This window comes from Talpa occidentalis, unplaced genomic scaffold, assembly GCF_014898055.3.
Source record: "Talpa occidentalis isolate TD23 unplaced genomic scaffold, MPIMG_talOcc4v2.1 talOcc4.6, whole genome shotgun sequence".
NCBI classification, from domain to species: domain Eukaryota; kingdom Metazoa; phylum Chordata; class Mammalia; order Eulipotyphla; family Talpidae; genus Talpa; species Talpa occidentalis.
Window position 1 is genome coordinate 40388459 of NW_023604972.1, and position 23240 is coordinate 40411698.

General features: G+C 33.0%; 2 protein-coding genes across 8 annotated transcripts in view; one reads left to right on the top strand and one right to left on the bottom strand.

Moving 5' to 3' along the window:
* The window catches only part of CSN2 (casein beta), a 308148-nt gene that overhangs the window by 111418 nt on the left and 173490 nt on the right, over positions 1-23240 (bottom strand). The gene's annotated exons all lie outside the window — the stretch shown is intronic.
* On the top strand, positions 1887-6479 carry CSN3 (casein kappa). Its single transcript, XM_037530059.1, has 3 exons — positions 1887-1940; positions 4923-4955; positions 6024-6479. Exons 1-3 carry the CDS (start codon positions 1887-1889, stop codon positions 6477-6479), a joined length of 543 nt encoding a protein of 180 aa, XP_037385956.1.

Sequence of the window (23240 nt, forward strand, 5' to 3'; positions counted from 1 at the left end):
CTGAATCCCAGTGATACCCTCCCCTTCTTCACATCAATCAGATGTGAAGGTTTTGTTACTGGTATGGTTTTGTCTGATCTTTTGTTTCTCTATATTCCACATAGAAGTGAAACCATCTGATATTTGTCTTTTTTTCTTCTGTCTTACTTCATTTTCTGTCTTACTTACTTTATATACTAAGTGATTTCATTTAGCATTATCCTCTCCAGTTTTTTCCACATTGTTACAAAGGTCTAGAATTCATCTTTTATATGGCTGAGTAGTATTCCATTACAAATAAATACCACATTTTTCTGATCTGCTGTCCTTGGGCACTTAGTTTGTTTTCACAATTTGTCTGTTGTAAATAGGCCTGCAACAAACAGGAATATGTGTGTGTGTATGTGTATCTCCCTTTGAATTAATGTTTTTGCATTCATTTGGTAAATACCTAGAAGTAGAGTTGTTGGGTCATATATCTATTTTCAATATTTTATAAAACCTCCATACTGTCTTCCATAGGGGGCTAGGAAAGTCTACATTGGGTGCAGCAGGTTGAGCACAGTGCTATGAAGCTTTCCACAGCCTCTGAGCAGCAGACCTCTCCTGTCTCCCCCACTGCTCCCCTCAGCAGTGTTTTCTGTCTCTCTGCCTGTTCTGCTCCCTGCTCTGTCTCTGGTGAATTTTCACCACCCTCCCGTGCCTCTGGCCTGTACCCCAGTTCTTGTATAAATAAAAAATAAATCTTTAAAATAAACAGTGCTCCATACCCTAGGTAACAACAATTGTTTCTGGTCTTTTTGATATGAGCCATTCTCCTGGGCGTTAGATTGTATTTTATTGTGGTTTTGATTTGTATTTCCCCGATAAATGATGAGAATTTTTTTCATGCATATACTGGCTATCTGAACATCTTCTTTGGAGAAGTGTCTAATTAGCTCTTCTACCCATTTTTTGATTGGGTTGTTTTCCTTCTGTTCAGTTGCATTAGTTCTTTATATATTTGGACATCAGTCCTTTGCCAGATACAACTGTTTTTTGCTATTTACAAAACCATGCCTAACACTTTAACCTGGCATTCAATAATTTTTTTCTGCCCTAAACTTTCTTTCCAACTATATCACTCCCTTACCATAAAACTCTATTCAAAATGTTCATGGAGGGGTCTCCCTGGTGGCGCAAGGGGTTAAGACACAACTATGAAGCTATCCGCAGCCACCACAGCACAAGTTCAATCCCCAGCCAGGAAGCAACACACATGGTGCAGCTGACCTCTCCTGACTTGCCCGCTGCTCCCCTCAGCAGTGTGTTTCAGTCAATCTGCCTGTTTTGTTACCTACTCTGCCTCTGGTAACCCTCTCACCCCCCACACCTCCGGCCTGTACCCCAGTTTTTGTATGAATAAATAAAATAAATCTTCAAAATGTTCATGGATATCTACAAGGTTTTCATCTCCACTTGAAAATTTTCTCTCCCTATTATTTTCTGCAGTGGCAAGTCCCATCTATGCACCATCTACACAAATACTTCGCTGATCTCTTAATTTAAATCTATCTGTAGAAAATCATTTTTTGTGGCATTTTCCACTTTCTTTCCTCTTACAGTAAGTTGTGTGTGTTATAACTTCTTAAAATTGATGCTGCTTGTTGGCAAGAACAATTCATCACCACTTGGCATGTGAATAAATTATCACCCTTGCTATGATCCTTTCAATAATACTGCTGAAAGTTAAATTCAAAAATTTTATACTCTGCTTGATTTTACTAAAACTTGTAATAAAGTAGGTTTTCCATACTGGCTAAGTTTCACTTGTTTCCCTTAAAGCAAGAAAAGCACTGTTCCAAATCAATTAAAAAATTTTCATGAATAGATCCTTTTGTTTTTAATCTTTATTTTTAGGTGCAATGATGAAGACTTCTTTCCTAGTTTTGAATATCCTGGCATTAACCCTGCCTTTCTTGGTAAGTTAATTATCTAGTCAATTTGCATTATGGCTTTAAGATTTTCTTTGAAAGCTCTAATTATGCAAATTTCTAAATACAGTTATACATCATAGAACAAAATAGCTGCACATTATATATTTTCTTGAAACTAATTTATTTTTATATTTATTTCTCATAAACTTAAAGCCATCTTCTTCTGGATATGTTTTCTGTTCCCAGGAATTAAGAAATCATATGTTTATCCTTAAAGTATTAGGAACTTGATTAAGCTTTTTCACCAGTGTCAAACACACTGGCATATGTATGTTACAGTGTCTTTTGAGCACTCTTTCCATTATGCCAACTCACTGACTCCTCCCTAGGGATCACATTCATAAACAGCTCTATGGCTTTCAGGTCTTTTGTCCTGTTATGTCTAAGACTTTCACACCAAGAAAAGATGTTATTCTTTTAATTTAACTTGCATTATTGATGATTTGGTTATTTTTGCTCTTTTTTATTTCCAAGTTAATATGGGGGGTTCCAGGCAATTAATTCTCAACAGCAAGAATGTGAAGCAAACATAAAAAGTTATATAACCTCTTTTTAGATGGCAAAATTTTGGAAGGTAATAGTGCTTGATTCAGATTTCATTTATTATTAAGTAGAACTTTTTTTTAAGTTAGTGCCCATTATTCTATTAGACAAATTCCTGAAGTCAAAATAACTTTTCAAAAATCTGAATTATTATGGCTTTTACATTTATCTCTTCATTTGTTCTTTGATTTGCATTTTATTGCAAACACCTATACATTTAGACCTTGGGTTTTGCTTTTGAATGGTAAGAATTAGTCAGTAAACCATCCACAGCTGCCTGCTCTATAGCAATTTCTTGAGCTACCTGAACTCGCTATATTGACCAAACACTCCTTCCCTTTTCACAAAGGCTTTCATCCCCAGGAACATAAATAAATAATTTAAAAGAAAAATGACACTATAGATTTTATCATTCCATTTTATGAGTAGTCAAGTTTATGCAAATTAAAACTGTGATAGAATATCTTATGTATAAATGTACCTTTTATCTCCCCAATAAAAATAACTACAATAGTATTTATAAGTAGCAATTATGTATTGAACTACACAATCGCAGAGCTTACCAGTGTCATTGCAAGTTGGCTTAATTTCCTGTACAGCTATTTAATCATTCCTATCAAATAACTTTGCCCCAATCACATGTTTGAAAAACTATCTGAAGGAGTTAAACTATTTTTAAAACATAGCATATACAGATGTTATACATCTTATTATAATAAAAATTTTGAAAGAAGGCTTGTTAACAACTACATAAGAACAAACATTTCACAATATGATTGATCATCTATTTTTCTACTAAAAATATGCCAATGTGAAACTGAGGTAATGGAAAAATAAGAAATCACACTTCTTGAAATTAAAGATACTAAAACACTTATTAGGAATATAGAAATATTGGTCAACACTAAGGTGTTTAAACTTTCAGAATTTTAAGAGTAAACAAACTTTCTACAATTATCAAATTACTTTTAAATTTGTTGTTTAATATATTTAAAACAAATTATCTTACATCTCAGTACATCCTGAATTTCACCACTTGTAGCAAACTTCTGATTTTTTTATAACTATACTTTCCAAAGACTTCCGGAGTCTTTTTATTTCCAAAGGATATATATGAAACTAGAACTATCACTTTTAAAACATATAATATTATTACCTCATCTCAAAATTTTATAAAAACTTTGAGTTTTTTAATTGAAGTAGCATTGCATTATAAAGCTATAAAAATTTGCAAAAAATTTTTTTAAAGATTTTTATTTATTTATACAAGAACAGGGTACAGGCCAGAGGCACGGGAGGGTGAGAGGATTCACCAGAGACAGTGGGGAACAGAACAGGCAGATTGACAAAATACACCACTGAAGGGAGCAGCAGTTGAGACAGGAGAGTTATGCCGCACCATGTGGGATCCTCACCGTCTGGCTGGGATGGAACCAGTGCTGCAGAGACTGCAGACAGCTTCAGAGCTCGGTGCTCAACTGTCTGCGCCACCATGGGAGGTCCAAAATTTGCAAATTTTTAAAGCTTTGCATATACATGTTAAAAGAAATTGTTTTCTCACTCCTAATTCCCTATTAATGTTGAAATCCATAATCAAGAAACACACTATAAAACAAATGAAAGTTGATTTAAAACACCATTATTTGTATAATATTTATATACTAACATAATGCTAAAGGAAATATTTTAAATCTAAGGAAATCTCATAAATCTTTTTAGTAGGAAAGCCAAAAAAGAAAAATATGCTTAGCTCTTCCCTTAATATTAACAAAGTGCATATAATACAAACTGAACACAGATTATCCATATTTTTAATTTGAGCAAAGATGTATATTTACTGGCACATGAGTGAGATGATCATGTATTTTCAACCTTGAATCAACCTTGAATGTTTTTTCGTAGGCAGTGATTTTTTTTTATTTTTTAAAGATTTATTTATTCATGCATACAAGAACTGGGGTACAGGCCAGAGGTGTGGAGGGGTGAGAGGAATCACCAGAGATAGGGTGAGAACAGAACAGGCGGAATGACTGAAATGCACTGTTGAGGGGAGCAGAGGACGAATCAGAAGAGGTCTGCTGATCACTTCCCTGGCCTGGGATCCAGCTTGTTCTGCAGTGGCTTCTGATAGCTTCATAATGCTGAGTGTTAACCCCTTGAGCCATCAGGGAGGTCTTGACGGTGATTTTTAAAGGTAACTTAGCCATGAGTTCATTATTACTATTCAATTAGCATATTGCTGTTGCTTTACCAACCTTAGAGACTAAATATTAAAAATGCTTTACGATATTAAAATAAAAACAAAGAAAATATGTTTTGTCTTTAATACAAATGATTTTTAAAACCACAAAGAAAAAAATCTAGACCCTGCTTTCTTTTGTCCTTTAACTTCTTATTTCTTGCTCTTTTTCTAAAACCCACCAGGGTGCAGAGGTGCAAAACCAGGAACAACCAACAGTAAGTTTATTTTTATCAGAGATATCAACTCCAAAGAATTTTTTCTGTAAACTTTAATGATAATAAAATGTCTCCTCTCTGGGGACTAAATACTTAACTCCATAAGATAATCTGAAAAAAAAATCACTGCAACAAGCAATCATATGAATTAACTTTAATGTTCATTTGAAATTCTTGGTTTTATAGTCCAAATCATCTGTTTTTGGTTTTTGTTTCTATTTAGCAATGTAACAGAACTTCCTCAGGATTTAATATGGGAATAAATGAAAACAAGGGTAAAGTTTAATGTATCTTCTGCTGACTTTTTAAGACTTGGGTCAAGATTCCTCTGGAATCCATCTTTGAATACTTCTCAGACACTTTTATTTACTCTCTTTTTTTGTTTCCCAAATATGTTTAAAGGAAAATATTTAAATGTCTTCTTTTCATGAATAATCCTTGCTTTGTGGTATAATTTTGTTGATGTGTTTCTATTCATATGGAAATAACCAATAACAGTTTTTTTTATAATTGCACATAATCAATCAAACAGATGCAAATAAAAATAGAAAATTCTCTAACTGATCTTTAATGGATAAAATTAAACTGAAAAAAATCAAAGTATAAATCCAGGAGTCCTTCCACATCCTGTTATTTTACTCTTTTTTTTTTAAATGTGACCTCAGCCTAATCTCTAGATAAAAATTTATAAGCTATAAATATGTAGTGCAAACACACATTTCTCTGTGTGTGTCATATTTGTACACATTATGGCAAAAAGCTCTATGAGATATTTTGAGCTATTATACTTAATTCTAATGCTCAATAAATACTGAGTTGTTTCCATATATGCCAAGCCCAGGGCAATATGGCTTATATTATGTATTACCTCTTTTGATTTATTTGAAACTAGTATTATTTTTAATATTTGTTGAAAATCAAGAAGTAATACAGTTGTTAGTTTCACTGCTTCCAATACTGTACTTACTAAACATCAAACACTACATATTATTTCAAAAATTCTCAGTTAAGATATCTCCACATTACACCCTACAGTAATACCACTCTGTATGATTTATTCTTTTACAGTGCCATGAGAATGATGAAAGATTTTCCAATAAGAAAACAATCCAATATATCCCAATTCATTATGTGCTGTATAGTCATCCTTACAATCAACCCAATTACTATCAATATAAACCAGCTGCACCAATTAATAATCAATATATGCCTTTTCTATATGTAAAACCAGTTGCAGTTAAACCACATACCCAAATTCATCAATGGGCCCAGTCAAATAGCCACCAGCCTACTAAAGTACATCACCCCTTCCTATATCCATCAATTATTACCATTCCCCCAAAGAAAATTCAGGAAAAAATAGTTATCCCTCCTGTCAAAACCATGGCTACTGTTCAGCCTACACTTCCTCCTACAACTGAACCATCAGTGAAAACTGTCATCACTCCAGAAGCGACCTCAGAATCCATCATCACAGACACAGCCGAGACTACCACAGTTCCAGTTACTTCACCCATGGTCTAAAAACTTCAAGGAAGCATCAAAGAAGATAAAACAGGTAAATGAGCAAAAGACAAAATGAATAATAAGACAAGATTTCATGTATTTATCAATACAATCACAAACTCTAGAACATACAAATGGAACAGGCAAACTGTGAACAGTCACATGGACTAACTATAATTTGATTTGGTGGTGCTATAGCACTGATACTCTAGATTTCATTCCAAAATGAAGGACAACATTACTTTACAACAAATGGGTAAGCAGTGGATATTTTATTAGCAAACTTTTTTCAATAATTGCAACACTCTTAGAATTTATTAGTTATATTTCATTCCCATTCCACACAAACACAGTGGAGCAAAAGACTATGTTCAAATTTCATGGTGTTTCTTATTCCAACAATGAGTTTTCTTAGAACAATTTACATATAAAATGATTTAAAATACATTTTAATAATTTAACAGTGCTGCACTCTTACTTTGGTATGAATAAAATGAAAGGAAATTATGTTTCTCATACATTCCTTTGTTTCAGACATCATTTCTGAAAGGCCCATGAAGTTAAGCACCTGAAATTTTCTCTAAGATAAACCTGTGGAAGAATTTTTAGCCTTAACTCAAAAAGCACATATATTATAATAGAATACTTCAGGAATCTTTAAGTATTGTGCAAAATGTTTCTATTTATTGTCGGTAGGTAATGAGAGATTAAAATAATTTCATACTTTATAAGAAGAGGTTAAATAAAGAGAATGATAACAAAATAGAAAATGACAAGAGTGTCAAATAATTTGGGGAGCAAGTTAAAAATATTTGAGTCTTTGCAACAATTATTTCACAATATATATTTTCACTGTATTTCTGTCTACACTTTGTTTGATCTAAAATACAGCACAGTAATTTGTGATATAACAGGGATAGCATCAGAAAATTGCTTTTTCCATCAGTAATAACTTAGACAAGTCATTACTCTGAACTTCAAATTCCTCATTGTTTTGGTTGCCATGAGGCTCAAGTAGTAATGTATATTGTAAAAGAATTGTACAAAAATGATCAATCTGTAAAGTATAATGCACTCAGGTAAAGTAAAATTAATAAAAATTACTTTTAATTAGTATCTCATCTTTAAACCTTTCATAATTATTTCAGTGTATTACTATTATATCCATATATAAGAGATTATATTACTATCTTAAATTCACAAGTGGATTAAAAAAACAGACCTAAGGATGCTAAGTAAATTACTATAGCTATAAAGTTCAAATCTGGGAACCAAAACCACATCTATTTGATGTCAGATAGTGAGTCTTAGTTACCAGGCTATCTAGATTCATATGCATTAATTTTCTTTAAAAAAAAACACACAGTGTTTAATAGTTTTTTTTAAAAAAAAAAAACATAGTGTTTATAAATCACATGTGTAAACTGCATTATGTAGTAGGTATTTAACATATCATTCGGTAGGAAAAAAGAAGGTAATAGGTTGTATAAACATTTGGCATGAAAATTTAGAAAAACATGATAGTAATTTAGTAATTAGTTACATATTTTGATGTTTCAAAATAAATTATTACATTACATATTTATTAGAATAACCATTATTTTAATAGTTATATTTATTCAAAACTCATGCACCTAAATTTCTAAGTTAAAGCCCCTATAAAATATCACTTCAGAGAAGGATGTAAAGGACATAGCCTTTTTATAAATGTTAGGTGAAGTCAATTCTTTTAGTTCATTATATGCCAAATTTAAATATTCAATTTGAAAACCTCCTTGAATATAGACATGAGTCAAATCTTGGAAGCAAAATTAAGGACTACAGATGAGGACTGTTAACACATTATGAACCAAATTCCTAAACTGTCATTTTTTTTTTTTTAAGGTCTTACTGAAACAAAATGACTACTTCAAACTCTCTTTTGGCCACATGTCTATGATTTTCAAGAATTTTGCTCCTTTCTCTTCTCCTTAAATTCATGCCGTATTTAACTCTTTGGTTCTTGCACAATAAAACCAATGAAAGCAAATGGTTCTCTTAACTTTTGAGAAGAGTCCGTGGATGTACTCCAAGATCTTTGAAACCTAGATCTCCAATGCAAATTTTGTATGGGTTTGAGTATATAAGCATATCTGGGGACAAATTTCATAATTTTCTCTGATTCTAAAAGGGATTCTTGCTCTAAGACTGATTAAGACATTTTCTCCAAGATGACACTGGAACATCTGAACTTATAGCTAACTCCCTGAGACTAGAGAGGAGCTAAGTCAAAGTGTTCCAATTCAAAGGACTGCACAGTGATTCTTGGGGGCCACACGGGAACACTAAAATAAGCATTACGTTTACGTGCTCGAATGTAATGTGAATTTTAGTGTTGATCATTCCCAAAAGTGAAGCCTGGGCACAAGCAGACTACATAGGACCACAGCTATAAATACAGATACATGGCAAAGTAACAGGAGTTATCTCGGAATCTTGACCTGAATGATGAGTTTCCTCCAGAATGAAAGCTATAATCTCATGTCTGTATTTACACATGTACACAAGTCACACACACACACACACTCCAGGAGTTCTGGAACTGATGACTTCCAGCCTATAAAAAATAGATGAATACTCAAGGTCCAAAAATAAGACAGCTTTTCCTTGAAAATGAGTGGGTTATTTATATATTTGTTCTACATTTAACATATCACGTCAGGAAAAACAAAATTATTCAACTCTTACACACCCCATTGGTGAGCCATCTAATCTTTTGCAGAAACCCTCAACAGATATATTATTAGTAGTTGTTTACAGGCTACCACATGCTTTCTCACATAAATGCTAAACTCTGGAAATAAAGTGCAGTCAGGTACATGGCATGGTTAGCCATAATTTACTATCACCATTAGTAACATTATTTTTTTTTTAATTAACTTTTATTTTTTTAAGATTTATTTAATTATTTATACAAGCACTGGGTACAGTCAGAAGGGCTGGAGGATGAGAGAATTCACCAGAGCCAGAGCGTGGAGCAGAACAGGCAGAAGGACTGAAGTACACTGCTGAGGGGAGCAACGGGCAGCAGGAGAGGTCTGTACACCATGTGGGACCCTCACCCGGTGGCCGAGGATCGAACCGGTGCTGCAGAGGCTGCAGGCAGCTTCGCAACCCAGCACTCAACTGCTGCGCCACTGGGGAGGCCCATTAATAACATTATTAATTTCTTGAGAAACAAAATTAAAATGTAGAACAAGAATTTCATTAATTGAAAAAAAACACTTCCTTTATATAAGGTAAAATAAGGCATTGTGGAATACAAAATAGTAATAATATTTAATAATAATAACCAAACAACAATCATACAGTACACACTATATAGACTAGCCAAACTTTCTTTTGTTTACATGTATTTATTCATTCAATATTTACTCATTAGGGCCTCCCTGGTGGTATAGGCGGTTGAGCGCAGCTCTGTGAAACTGTCCGCAGTCTCTGCAGCGCGGGTTTGATCCCGGCAGGCTGGCGAGAATTCCACATGGTGCGACAGACCTCTCCTGTCTCACCCGCTGCTCCCCTCAGCAGTGTATTTCAGTCAGTCTGCCTGTTCTGCTGCCCGCTCTGGTGAATCCTCTCACCCTCCCGCGCATCTGGCCTGTACCCTGGTTCTTGTATGCATGAATAAATAAATCTTTTAAAAAAATATATTTACTCATGAACTACATATATTTGTTGTAGTTGTTAATAGAAATGAACTAATTTTCCCTAAGTAGAGATGGTATTTGAACCCAGATGGTTTTGCTTTAAAGGCCATGTTTTTAATCATGTGTGTTACTATAACAGCATTTCCAATCTAGTAGGTAAAATAAAATCTGAAACAAGTAAAACAGTTCTTAAGTACTAATGTTAACTCTTATTGATATAACATCCAATTAAATAAAATTAATAGTACAAGTTCTTATATCTCCCTGATAATACCTCATCTTTTTTACCAACTGGACTAACTATTTGGGAGTATTTTATGTACTTAATATTGCACAGTAAATCCTTCAACTACAACTTATATGTTAAGACACTGATTGCAGATTATTTTGGGTTTGAATAAATGAGCTTCAAATGCAATGGTCCATCTATGGAGGTGGTTTGCTCCTAATGAGAAATTGAGTCTTCAGCACAGAAAAGAAATCTGATCTGTAAATTTATATATAAGCATTCATTCATCAACTTTTTGCCAAATGCCCACTATGTAGATACAACATGTTTCTTTTCCACCTCTTGGACTTTATAGACTAATGAATTTAGAAAAAAACTTATTATTATGCAATCCTGTAACAGCTGTCTGAAAGTTCTCAGATTTTCCAAAATACAGTGGCAAGTTGTACCAATAAGCTTTCTATATCACTTTAAGATTCATAAATCACTTTCACAAATATCAACCTCTAAAATTTACCAGTAAGTTCTTGAAATAATTTTTGATCCTAATTTTGCATGTGTGAAAACAACTTCAAAATTACAAAACATAATATATATGGGTTTTAAATGGATAGAATTGAACTAAATTTTTAGCTCAACATTTAACATAATGTTGATTATGATTTGGGCAATGAATTGAATGAAAACTAACATTTTCAACTGATATATGAAATGTATCAGGTGCTATGACAAGAATTTTAGAGGTATTAATATATTACCACATAATACTCTTGGAGAGACACTATTATTATGATTATATATAAATTAGGAAACTGAGGCTAAGAGAAATTAATCAAGATCAAAAGGCTAGTAGTAGTAGAGTTGAGTTTTGAATTCTAACAATTTAATCCACCAGTCTTCATTATTTTACAACTAGAACATAAAGCCTTATACCTGAGATATTTGTTAAAGTATCTTATATTAACTGGCTAGTCAATAAATATTCATTCCTCTCTCCCTAAATTCCCTAAGTAACATTTCCAAATACATCAGTTGTCCATAGGTAAACTTTAATGATCTTGTTATTATCGAACTTCCAACTTATCTCTCTGTATTAAATCATCATAATATGCACCCCAGTAATTCAAAAACTCCTATGAATACTCTACCTGCACCATGACCATCATTTTTCTCAAGCTGTTCATGTCCTTTTAATAATTTATATCATATAATCAAAATTGATTCCTTGGCTTAGAAATCATATCCTTCACTTTTCTTGAATTTCTAAGATCAAGCACTCCACTAATATGCTACCATAGCATCCTGTTCCTGACAATACCTGCCCCACTTAGAACTCATCAAACTGTTATATGTCTGCCAGCCCACTTCTCCTGCTTAGCTATAAACATAGAAACTATATTCTGCCCACAATTGTCCCTCCAATGTGATAAATGTTTGTTAAACAAATGAGTAAGTTAAGGAATAAGTGGGTTGTTAATGATTGAAGCTGAAATTACTGCTAATAGGATTAAATTATCTGGGCTTTTCTTACCAAAATCCAAGGGAAATAAAAGTTGGCCTTCACAGTTTATTAGTGATCATGAATCAACTACTAATGTCAGTGATATATTGTTGGATCAACTTTAAACTCAAAGGAAAATTATTGCATATCATAATGCCACAGTCATATAAAAGTGCAATGATAACGTTTTTACAATTGAATCTCAATTTTCAAGGAAAGAGCATGAATATCAACAGAATAACCAAATTGCTATATCATCATTACATATTATCTTCTCTAGCACAATACTTATAAAATAATTACAGCATGTCCTCTTTCTAATATTCCTAATGTGATACACTATAGAAGTAGACAGATACCCATATTGTTTGCACATAGGCTATAATAAAGTGAGTAGTCAATGTTGATGAATATAAACAGACTTGAAAGATCAAATGTATTCTTTTTTATGTCTACATTTTATAGGGATATTTTTTAAAGATTTATTTATTTATGCATACAAGAGCTGGGGTGCAGGCCAGACGAGCTCGGGGCAAAAGGATTCACCAGAGACAGAGTGGGGAACAGAACAGGCAGATGTGCTGAAATACACTGCTGAGGGGAGCAGCGGGCGAGACAGAAGAGGTCTGCTGTGCCATGTGAGCCACCTCCCAGGCCAGGGATCAAACTTGTGCTGTGGTAGCTGCAGATAGCTTCATAGTGCTGACACTTAACCCCTTACACCACCAGGGATATTTTGAGAAATCCTAAAACCTCTTGAAGATAAGATTAAACACGTAAACATTACTACGAAACTTAAATATGGCATTAACATAATTATTTTCCATGATTAAAAATTATTTTGAATCATTCATCACAAAATACCTACAGTCATTGCTGGAATGGCTAAGACAAGAACTGTGAAGGATCAAACCTTGATGTGCCTCATGCCATCAAAAACAATAAATTTTAATCTAATGTTTTCAAGTAATAGTACATGCAATAAAGAATCTTACAAGGAATAAAATTCTTCCTTTTTCTTCACTAAAGATTGAACAGTGAACATAATATTTCCATAAGAACTCATACAAACAAGTTTTTTTGTTAACAGACTTGACTTTCCTTTAGTCAGTATTAACCCTTGCCAAAGGCAACCATATTAAATCTTTGTCAGTTTCTATCCCAATAGGAAATGAGTAGGAGGGACATTCAGGGATAAAGGGCTTATTTATTCAAAGGGTGTTTGTTAGTTTTCATTTGGAGACAACTACTGGAGAAAAGTCAGCTTAGTTAACAGAAGATAAAATCTGACCAGCGCAGCGGAGAAACACCATTCTAAGGTATGTATCAAGAATTTAGAGGATAAAATTTTCTTTTAAATTCAAAGTTTAGACATAATTATAATATCCAAATAAATTAATAACTGAAATGATCTGATGACCTAGACAATATGAACTTGTTTCTTACCCTATTATGATAATTACTGAGGGGACTTGGTCATAACTACTCAAAAGTTTGAGTACTACTTGCACTCTCTCTGCAGCATAATCATAGGATGTTCTTGTTATTACTTAACGTCTATAGCTGAATACCTGTCATTGATAAAATGTGATTCAAGTAAAAAAATCATAAAGTAAATTTGCCTTTATTGAGTAAAAACTGTTTTTATAGTAATGCTTCATTTTTCTTAAGACATATCCTATTGATTAAGTGCATGCCAACTTCAATGCTTGCTTCAAACCTGCCAGGTCTCTATGGAAGCATTGGCTTTAATATCCTAAAAGTATAAATTAAAATTTTTAAGGGCCTCCCCGGTGGCGCAGCTGATTGAGCACTGTGCTGTGAAGTTGTCTGCAGCCTCTACAGCGTGGGTTCGATTCCCGGCCGGCCAGAGAGAAACCCACATGGCGCGGAAGATCTCTCCTGCCTCGCCTGCTGCTCCCCTCAGCAGTGTCTTTGGTCTGTCTGCCTATTTTGCTCCCTGCTCTGTCTCTGGTGAATTCTCTCACCCTCCCACACCTCTGACTGTACTGCGCCTCTGACTGTACTGTACCGTTCTTGTATATATAAATAAATCTTTAAAAAACTAAACTAAAATAAAATATTTAAACTAAAAACTTCTAAATATCATTTCTACTTAAATAATGGGTTTATTATTAAATTTAAAGAATTATAAACTTTTTACAGTTAGTTCAAAATTACTTTCATATTAATAGACCTTTATAAAGTATGCAGAAAGCTTTTGGATAACAGACAGATTATTTAGTGAAAGTGTTACTCATTGATAATTCTTAATATCCTAATTTTACTAAAATGAATGTAGATTTGAATAACATACTCAATACTACACTATTTAGCATTCAGTGTCTTTATTCCTTTTTTGTTCTCTTTCTGGGGTTCATGAAGAAAAGATGAAGGGCTTCATCTTATATATGGTCATCTTGAACCTTAGTACATACTTCTTGGTAAGTTTTCAGTGTTCTCCACACAGCTAATTTTTCTTCTTGTTTGGTAAAAGATAAAGATGTTCATATCAATCATATGCCACAAAAATATCTAAGAGTAAAATATCATTGCATATGTAACCAACATAATGAATGCTTTATTATTATAATTTTTAATTGAACATGAACTTTGATTATATCCCTTTCTATGTATTCATGCATACCCAATCAGAAATTTATATGCACACAAAACCACATATGTAGACATTTATAGCATCTCTTTATATGACTAACAAAGCTTGTGAGCACTCAATATATCCTTAAGTGGTGTTGGATAATAAACTCTGGTATACATACATAATGAAATATTCAGTGTTAAAAATAAAAGGGGTAGCTATCAAACTAATCATAAAAGGGAAATGGAGGAAACATAAATCTTAAATACATATCACTAAGTGGGAGAAACCAGTGTGAAAAGACTACATGTTATAGTATTACAAGTTTTCATATTCTGAGAAAAATAAAACTAAAAAGATCAGTGGTTGTCAGGAATTAGGAGGAGGGAATAGCCAGAGAACAGCAGATTTCTACTGTAGTGAAACCTATTCTTTATAATACCATAATGGTGGATACATATCAGTACACACTTTTTAAAACCCATAGGATGTACAATACCAATAGTGAACTCTATTATAAACTTTGAGTGATAATGATTGTTAAAATAGGTTACTGGTTGCTATAAATCTACCACTTCGGTGCTGAGATGTTCATAGGGAGGGGATTGTACATATATGGAGAGAAAAAAAAAATTAGAAAGAACAAAATTGAAATCAAATCTGAATAAAAACTTTTATTTTCAGTTGTACTGATTTTTTTATTGAGGCTATGTTGGTTCACAGCACTGCATACAATTTAGGGTTACAGGTTCACATAAAACTAAATCAAAACAAAACAGTAATCTAAAAAAAAATTAACGGTTATATTTTTATTTTTACTAACAAATATTTGCAAAGAGACAATATGACTTGATGCCACCCAAATTTAATTCTTGACATTTTTTATTTCCAGACAAGCAAGAGTCTTAAAATTAATGACTAGTCAGGACAAAAGATATCACAGTCAAATTTGCCTTCTAAAGCCAGAAAAATTGAGTCTTCACATGTCCTGACTACACTAAACCAACCCCAAGTCCAGACAACAAAGCAATCATCAAGCCACGCTTCACTTACTGGGACTCAACCAGAAGCATCTCTATCAGTTTTATCAAATCAATTAGTAGCATCTATATTCAAAAAAACTTCAGCTTCTAAGGCTACCTCCAAGGACTCACTGTCTTTCCAAGATGCAGCAAAGAGTTCTACCTCTACCAAAAAGCAATCTCTAGCTAACAAGATTGCATCAAAAAAGCCTAAAGTTTCCAAGAGTAAAACAAGAAAAGTTTCTTCTAAGAGCTCTCCACCAAACAATTTATTAGGCTCCAGATCTACTTCAAAAAGAATTTCTAAGTCTGCAGCCAAAAGGTCTCACAGATATAATTCTTCCAGAAGCCAACATCTAGATTCCAAAAACAAATCAAGAAAGATGAATCCTTTGCATTCCGTTAATAAGGCTCCAACTAATCCAAAAGTACTACATGCTCCCAATCATCATGTCCTAAAACATCATCCACCACCATCTTTTTCAATCAAATCTCATTCATCTCAACTACAGACTCTTATACCTGAATCTCATAAGCCCATATCTCATCCACATCAAGAAAAAAGGAACCAGCTAAGAATTCTGTAGAAGCAGCAACTGCACCACACACAGCACCAAATACTGTCTTTGAAGATACCACCATTAAAGTCACTGGAGGTTCTGATGATATTACTTCTAACACAGCTCAAACGAATCCCATTGTAAAAGCACTTGCTACTACCCTCTCACCTACTACCAAGACCTCTGCATCTCATATCATCACCCAGTCAGATGGCTCTGCTACCACCACGCAAGAGACCATTACTCTTCAAGGTAACCCAACTACTGCTGTAACTGACAGTACTGCTACTGCAGTAGTTGAAACCACTTCCATAATTGAAACCACTACCACTGAAAATGGCACAACTATTAAAGGGACTGATGCAACTGTTTCTGTGGTTAACCCTACAACTACAGCAGTAAACACAAACAGTGCAACTGACACTGCAACAGGTACTACAACCACTACAGAGGCCCTCAAACCCACTAAACTACTCCAGGAGTGACCAGCCCCACAGCCATTGCAGTGAGCACAAACAGCGCTACTGACACTGCAACGGGAACTGCAACTACTACTACAGACGTCCTCAAACCAACAACTGCTCCAGGAGCCAACACTTCTATCCTTAGCACTACTTCGTCTGTGACTGATATCACTTCTGCTCCTCCTAATGCAAACATTCCTTTGGACAATGCCACGACTGCCATCCATTCAACTATTTTTGTACCTGAAGAGGGTAGTGACGTATACCCTGAATATGAATTTGACTCAGATTTTATTGAAGATTCCACTGTAATTCCAGAATTGTCTACCGCAGGCCCTGTTACCCCTTCAACTCCAGGGACTACAGATCCTACCATAAATAACTCAGAGCCTACAACCAGTAACACTACTCAGAACCCATAGGAGACAGCTGCTGCACACAGCCCTTGAATATCTATTGAATATCCCAACCAATAATGAAAAGTATGAAATGAAATACTAAAAATGCTTAGCAGTAAAAATATAACACTCTTAAAGCATACTGTAGTTTGCTATCTTTCTTCTTTGTCTATCACCAACATATTAATCACATATTTGAAGTACTATAAGAAACATGATTGCATTTTATTATGACTAAATTCATTTCACAGGCTTTAACACCAAACACGAAAGTGGAATTGGTATTTTATTCTCATTCTATTCTAAAAATTCCTCAAATTTCTAAAAGAAATACTCCCTGAATCCTTGAAATTTCCTCTTTTAAACACTGAAATCTCTCATTCACCGATCTTGATTACTCAACAAAAATTTCTCTTATGATTTAAAGGGGTAATTAACTAACTAGGTGAATTTCAATTTTACAAGAGAAAAAAAACCTTAAAATTGTCACCTATAGAATAATAGGAATCCCTTACTATAGGATAAAAGATTTCTAGCATCCTGTAAAACTGGATGTAGAAATATTATGCAGAAAATCTATGAACTGATAATGCCTTCTCCTGAATGAACATGTGGCTTCAGTAAATATCAAGAGAGTCCCAGAGTCTATAACATCTCTTTATATGAAAAAATGCTATTTAAATTATTCTTGAGCTGTGAAGCACTGGATGATCCAGAGATGACATTATTTGCTGCATCAAGATCTTGTTTTGCATGGACAATGTCACTGGTATTTCAGGGATCGACACCCTCCCCACTACTATAACCATACACTTATAGATTGGTACATAATTGGAGCTAAACCGAGAAGTCCTGCCCAATTCCTTCCCTTCATTACCATCATATTTCCAAAAACCTCTGTATTGCCAAAATATAAATGAGGTCCTTCATCTAATTCTGTAAAGCATGTATGTGTGTGTGTGTGTGTGTGTATGAGAGTGTATGAGAGACTTGTCTATAAATCTATAGTTGGCCTGAAGACTGCACTCATATTTATTCTATTTCCCAACACAAATTACTTCTCTTCTGCAGTGTATAATCAACAGTATATCTGCAACAGTAATTTAGAATTTAAAAAGATAAAAACATTTTTCTCTTAAGACCAGATATAGCTTATCAGTTTTCTTCTTAAAATAATCTTTCACAACTACCCTACAGGAGATTTTAAAACTGACGTACTCATGATAATTTAGTGGACACATCTTCATAATCAGGATTTATATTATAAACATAAATCAAATTAGTAGACAACATTTTTCTACTTTTTATAGACTTTGAGGATGTTTTAAGTGAAAAATAGTAAAAGGATTTGCTAAGAATAAATTTAGATCTGCCCCATAGTTCCATGTGCATATCTAAAAAATGTCTATCAACTGTTCTTTTCATTCTTAGACATTTATGAAATGTTTACGTACCTAAAATATTGTCCAAGGCTCTTTATTGTATAAAAAATTTTTAACTTCATATAATTTATATATTAAATTAACAAGTTCAATATATATTTTTAGCATCCACCAATAGCAAGCCTCTGTGCTAAGTGCTACAATACAATACAAAAAGAACCAATGACTGTGGTCAAAGGGAGTTCACAGTAAAGGAGATGAACTCTAGTTCATATATATAACAAATGAGAACATATTCAAAGTAGAAGAGATTACTTATGTACTGAAAAGTCAAGAAAATATCATGGAAAAAAACTTTTATGAAATGGACATAAAAGAACAGGTTGAAATTTTACTTTCTTGATTGTTATAATTAGAATAGTACTTCGAAGAAATGAATTAATTGACAATACATAAAACATTTAAAAAATGGGAGATCACATATAAAAATCTAGATTTCCCTTCAAAATGTGAAGGATCTAGTGTTGTAAACAGGCAGTCTTGCATGAAAACATTGACCATAGCACTGCTACACAAAGCATGGTCTGCAAGGTGATCTTGGGACCATGAACTGTTACAGGTCATTGACATAAATCAATGTTGTCATTATATACACCATTTACTTCAGCATTCTTTATATTTATTTATTTACTCATTTTTCATGCACTCATTTGGTAGCAAAACTTCTTGATAACAAAATCTGTGTATCCCAGTTAAAAAAACGAAACAAAAACCACACAAATCTAATTTCTAAGCAGTACTTTAAGAATCAGTGAATCAGGACTAAGAAACTTTTACTCCTATTTCACTAGTCTCCACTAGTCTTACTTTACTGTTAACTAGGTCTTCTAGGTAAAAATACAATTCTTGATAGTAACAATGAAATCATTTAAGATTTTTGGGGAAAAAGAGCAGAATTCCTTTAGTTTTGATTTAGGAGTAGAGTAAGGACTAGTGAAGGCTGAATAGTAGAATTAAGGAAGAAAATTTAGAGCTATTAGGGAATAATTACCAGTAGAAGCTGATCATTTATATGTGCAGTATAGATATGGTGAAGAAGTAGCTTACTATTTTCTGGCTTGCATGAAGATAATTCAGCAAGTTAAGACTGACAATCTGCAGAATTTACACTGAGATAGACTATACACATTTTCACTCTCTTCTATGTCATTGAATTAGGCTGGACACCTTTCTGTCCTAAAAACTGAGAGCATGGCATAGTCTCAAATACCCATGGTACATTTACAAAAATGGTAAAAAAAAAAAAAAACACAGAAATTCTATAACTGGAGTCCTCTCTTTGCTAAAATGCACCAAACTAAAATTAATCATAAATCCTAACTGATGCACAACTACACTTCCCAAGGAATAAAATTATATTGATAGTTTTAATAAATATTTTTAAAAGTATATGCAAGCTAATGGGATTAATCATCAAGCATATATGAATAGGTCAGATGCTATAGTAGTTAGCATCATTTAAACAGCAAAATAGATTAATCAAAAAGTTATACTCCAAGTTATACATCCCAGAAATTAACAAACGAATTCCAAGTAGGGTAATGCATATATAAAATACTAACATCTTTTTCCAAGATTTCTTGAGGTAAAATTGATAAATAAAAATATATACAGTTAAAGTCTACAATGTGTTGATTTTCTCTACTCATAAATGAAATGATTACCACAATTAAGTTAATGAACAAATCCATTATCTCAAATAGTTATTTTCTTGTGTGTAATAATGCTTATGATCTACTCTCTTAGCAAATCCCAAGTATACAGCAAAGAATTATTAGCCATAGTATCATGATATACACTCAATACTCAGAATCCTCAATCACCTTATAACTGAAAATTTAAGACAACCAGCATCTTTCCACTTTCCCCAGCTCCAATCCCTGCGAATTATCATTCTACTTTCTACTTCTATGAGTTCTTCTTTTTTAAAGAGTCTACATAGCTACAATATTTGCTTTGTCTGGCTTATTTCATTTAGCAAAAATTGCCCCCAGGTTTATCCACGTTGTCACAAATGTCAGAATTTCCTTCTCTTTATAGCTGAATAATATTCATTGTGTCTATGCCTCTGTGTGTATAAACACTTCATCTATCTAGTCACCCGTTAATGAACATTTATATAGTTTCTATATTTTTGCTTTTATTAATAATGCTGTTATGAACACAGGACTACAGATAACACTTTGAGATAATGGTTTCCTATCCTTTGGATCTATACCAAGAACTAGGATTGCTAAATCAGATCTTTAATATTTTGAGTAACCTCCATTTTGGTTTTACATAATGGCTATAAAGCCAATAGTGTACAAGACTGCCCATTTCATTACATTCTGCCAACATTTATTATATTTATTGTATTTTTGATAATAGTTCTCCTGAGGTTACAGCTCATTGGAGTTTTGATTTGCATTTCCCTAATGGTGACCACTTTTTCATGTAACTGTTCAATAACTGGGTCTTTTTTGGAAAACTGTCTAGTTAGATCCTCTGTCCATTTTTAAAATGGATTATTTCTTTTCTTTTTAATGAGTTTCATGTGTCCCCTATATATTTTATGTATTAACCCCGTCAGATACATGGTTTACAAATATTTTCTCTTATTACATAGGGTGGGTTTTTAATTTGTTGATTGTTTCTTTTGTTCTGTGAAAAATTGAGATATCCTACTTGTATATTTTTATTTTGATGCATATGATTTTTGACGCATCTCTAAAACTTCATTGCTAAGACCATTGTCAAGGAGCTTTTTCCTTATTTTGTCTTCTCATAGTTTTACTAGGTCTTAGGTCTTGCATTCCTAAAATTCATGTGGAACCACAAAAGACCACTAACAGTAAAAACAATCTCAGGAAAGAAAGTTGGAAGCAACACATCTCCTGACTTCAGATTATATTACAAAACTGAAGTAATTAAACTTTAGCAAAAAAGACCGACCAACAGAATAGGAGAATCCAGAAGTAAACCAATGAATTATGGTCACCTAATCATTGATACAGGTGTCAAGAACACAAAATGGGTAAAAAAAAAAGTCTGCCATAATAAATGGTTTTGGGAAAACACATGCAAAAGAATGACTTGGACCCCTATTCCATTTACACCTTATACTAGTGACAAAAATTAATTCAGACATTTTTTAAAACTAAAAACTTAATTTGAAAGCATCTATTTTTCCCCAATAAAGAAAAGGAAATTCTATAATTAAATTTTTTAATTAAGAATGAAGGATTTACCAGTGTGCCAAATTCATCTTTGAAGCAATATGCTACTCTTTTTAGTGAAGTAAAATTCAACTGGTCAAACACATTTGAATAGTTATACTAAAGGAAAGGGATCAAATCATCATAACTATTCATTAAGTATTATTTAGAAAAGCAACATACATTGAAAAAATCTTTTATGGTTATAAGAACTCACCTTGAAAATAATGCTGTTGTCACAACAATACACAAATACATAATGCATAAACTCCTCACTGTTCTCTAATACAAATATTCACACAAAATATTTTTTTGTCAAGAATGATCATGACCTCTTAGTTTAAGCATTACCCTTAATGGTGGTTTCCCCCTTCCATCAGAACATTCAATGCAATTTTGTTTTTATTATCAAAATCACAATAAAAATAACACTCAACTTTATGAAAATTAAGTTTTGATTATCATCACTATAGTTAATTAAATAATATTTGCTTTTAATAACATTATCTTGAAGTTTATTTTCTAGGCCTAGTAGGTGGAGTTAAAGTGTCATCATAAAAGTTGTTCTCATGTTCTTAACCATTTATAAATAATAACAAGTTTAGTGTTTTTTCTGCTTATTGTGCTTCTATACAACATGATTCTGGAGAAATGCCCCAGAGGAGAATGCAGCATATAATACACATGCATATAAACACAGACATACAGAAACATGTATGAATCTATGAATTTATCTGATACACAAAATGAACCTAAGTCAAACCTCTTTTACTTGAGTTATTAGGAAAAGTTAATTATTTTCAAGGGACTTAAATTACTGACTGATTTGCCTCCATCCCCTGCAATGTTTCAGTTGACTTGCAAAGGTATCAGTATCTTTTATTCTCCTTTTGTCTGACACATTTTGTTTCATTATATTTTTGTTATATTTTTCAGTTATAGTTCTACATGTCTCTGGAAAGGTATGTGGTATAAATTACATGTAAAAACAGTCATTCAAGGAATTTTCACTGCTTCACAGGGAAAATATATTTTAATATCTTAAACCAACTATACATAGCTGAGACAGAAATAGTCAGGTACTATAATATTACTAGCTCAATACGTTGTCCTCATTCAGCTGTGTTTAATCCATTTATCTCAAAAAAAGTAAAATATGCATGCCTGTGACTCCCACAAGAAGTTTAATGGGAAATTTCCTTTTATATCAGACTTTACCTTACTTGTTGCTATATTTTACTGCACATAAGAAATGATAAACGTGTATAGTTTATAAATAAGTGGAGTTTATTTTTTAACTAGTAAGGATGAACAACTAAAAGACTTAGAGCATGATTTTATTTGACTTAGTCAACTGTACCTTAGAATTCAAATAAGGAACTCATTTCTGTCCTCTCAGAAATTAATACCTTAGATACTATAGGTCAGAAATGCTAGATCTCAAATCCTCATGGTAAATTATTAAATGTCCTTTGCACATTTCTTTTCCCTGAAGAATCATGAGAAAATCAACAGACTCAGAGCTCCCTCTTTAGGTTATTTTAAACGTAAAATGAACAAATGACTACCTGTTTGATTCTGACACTAATTACTCTAAAGATTTCAGATTTGGGTATTGTCACAATTTATCTTATACACAGATACTACAACACAAATTATTCAGTAAAGAAGCAAAAGAAAT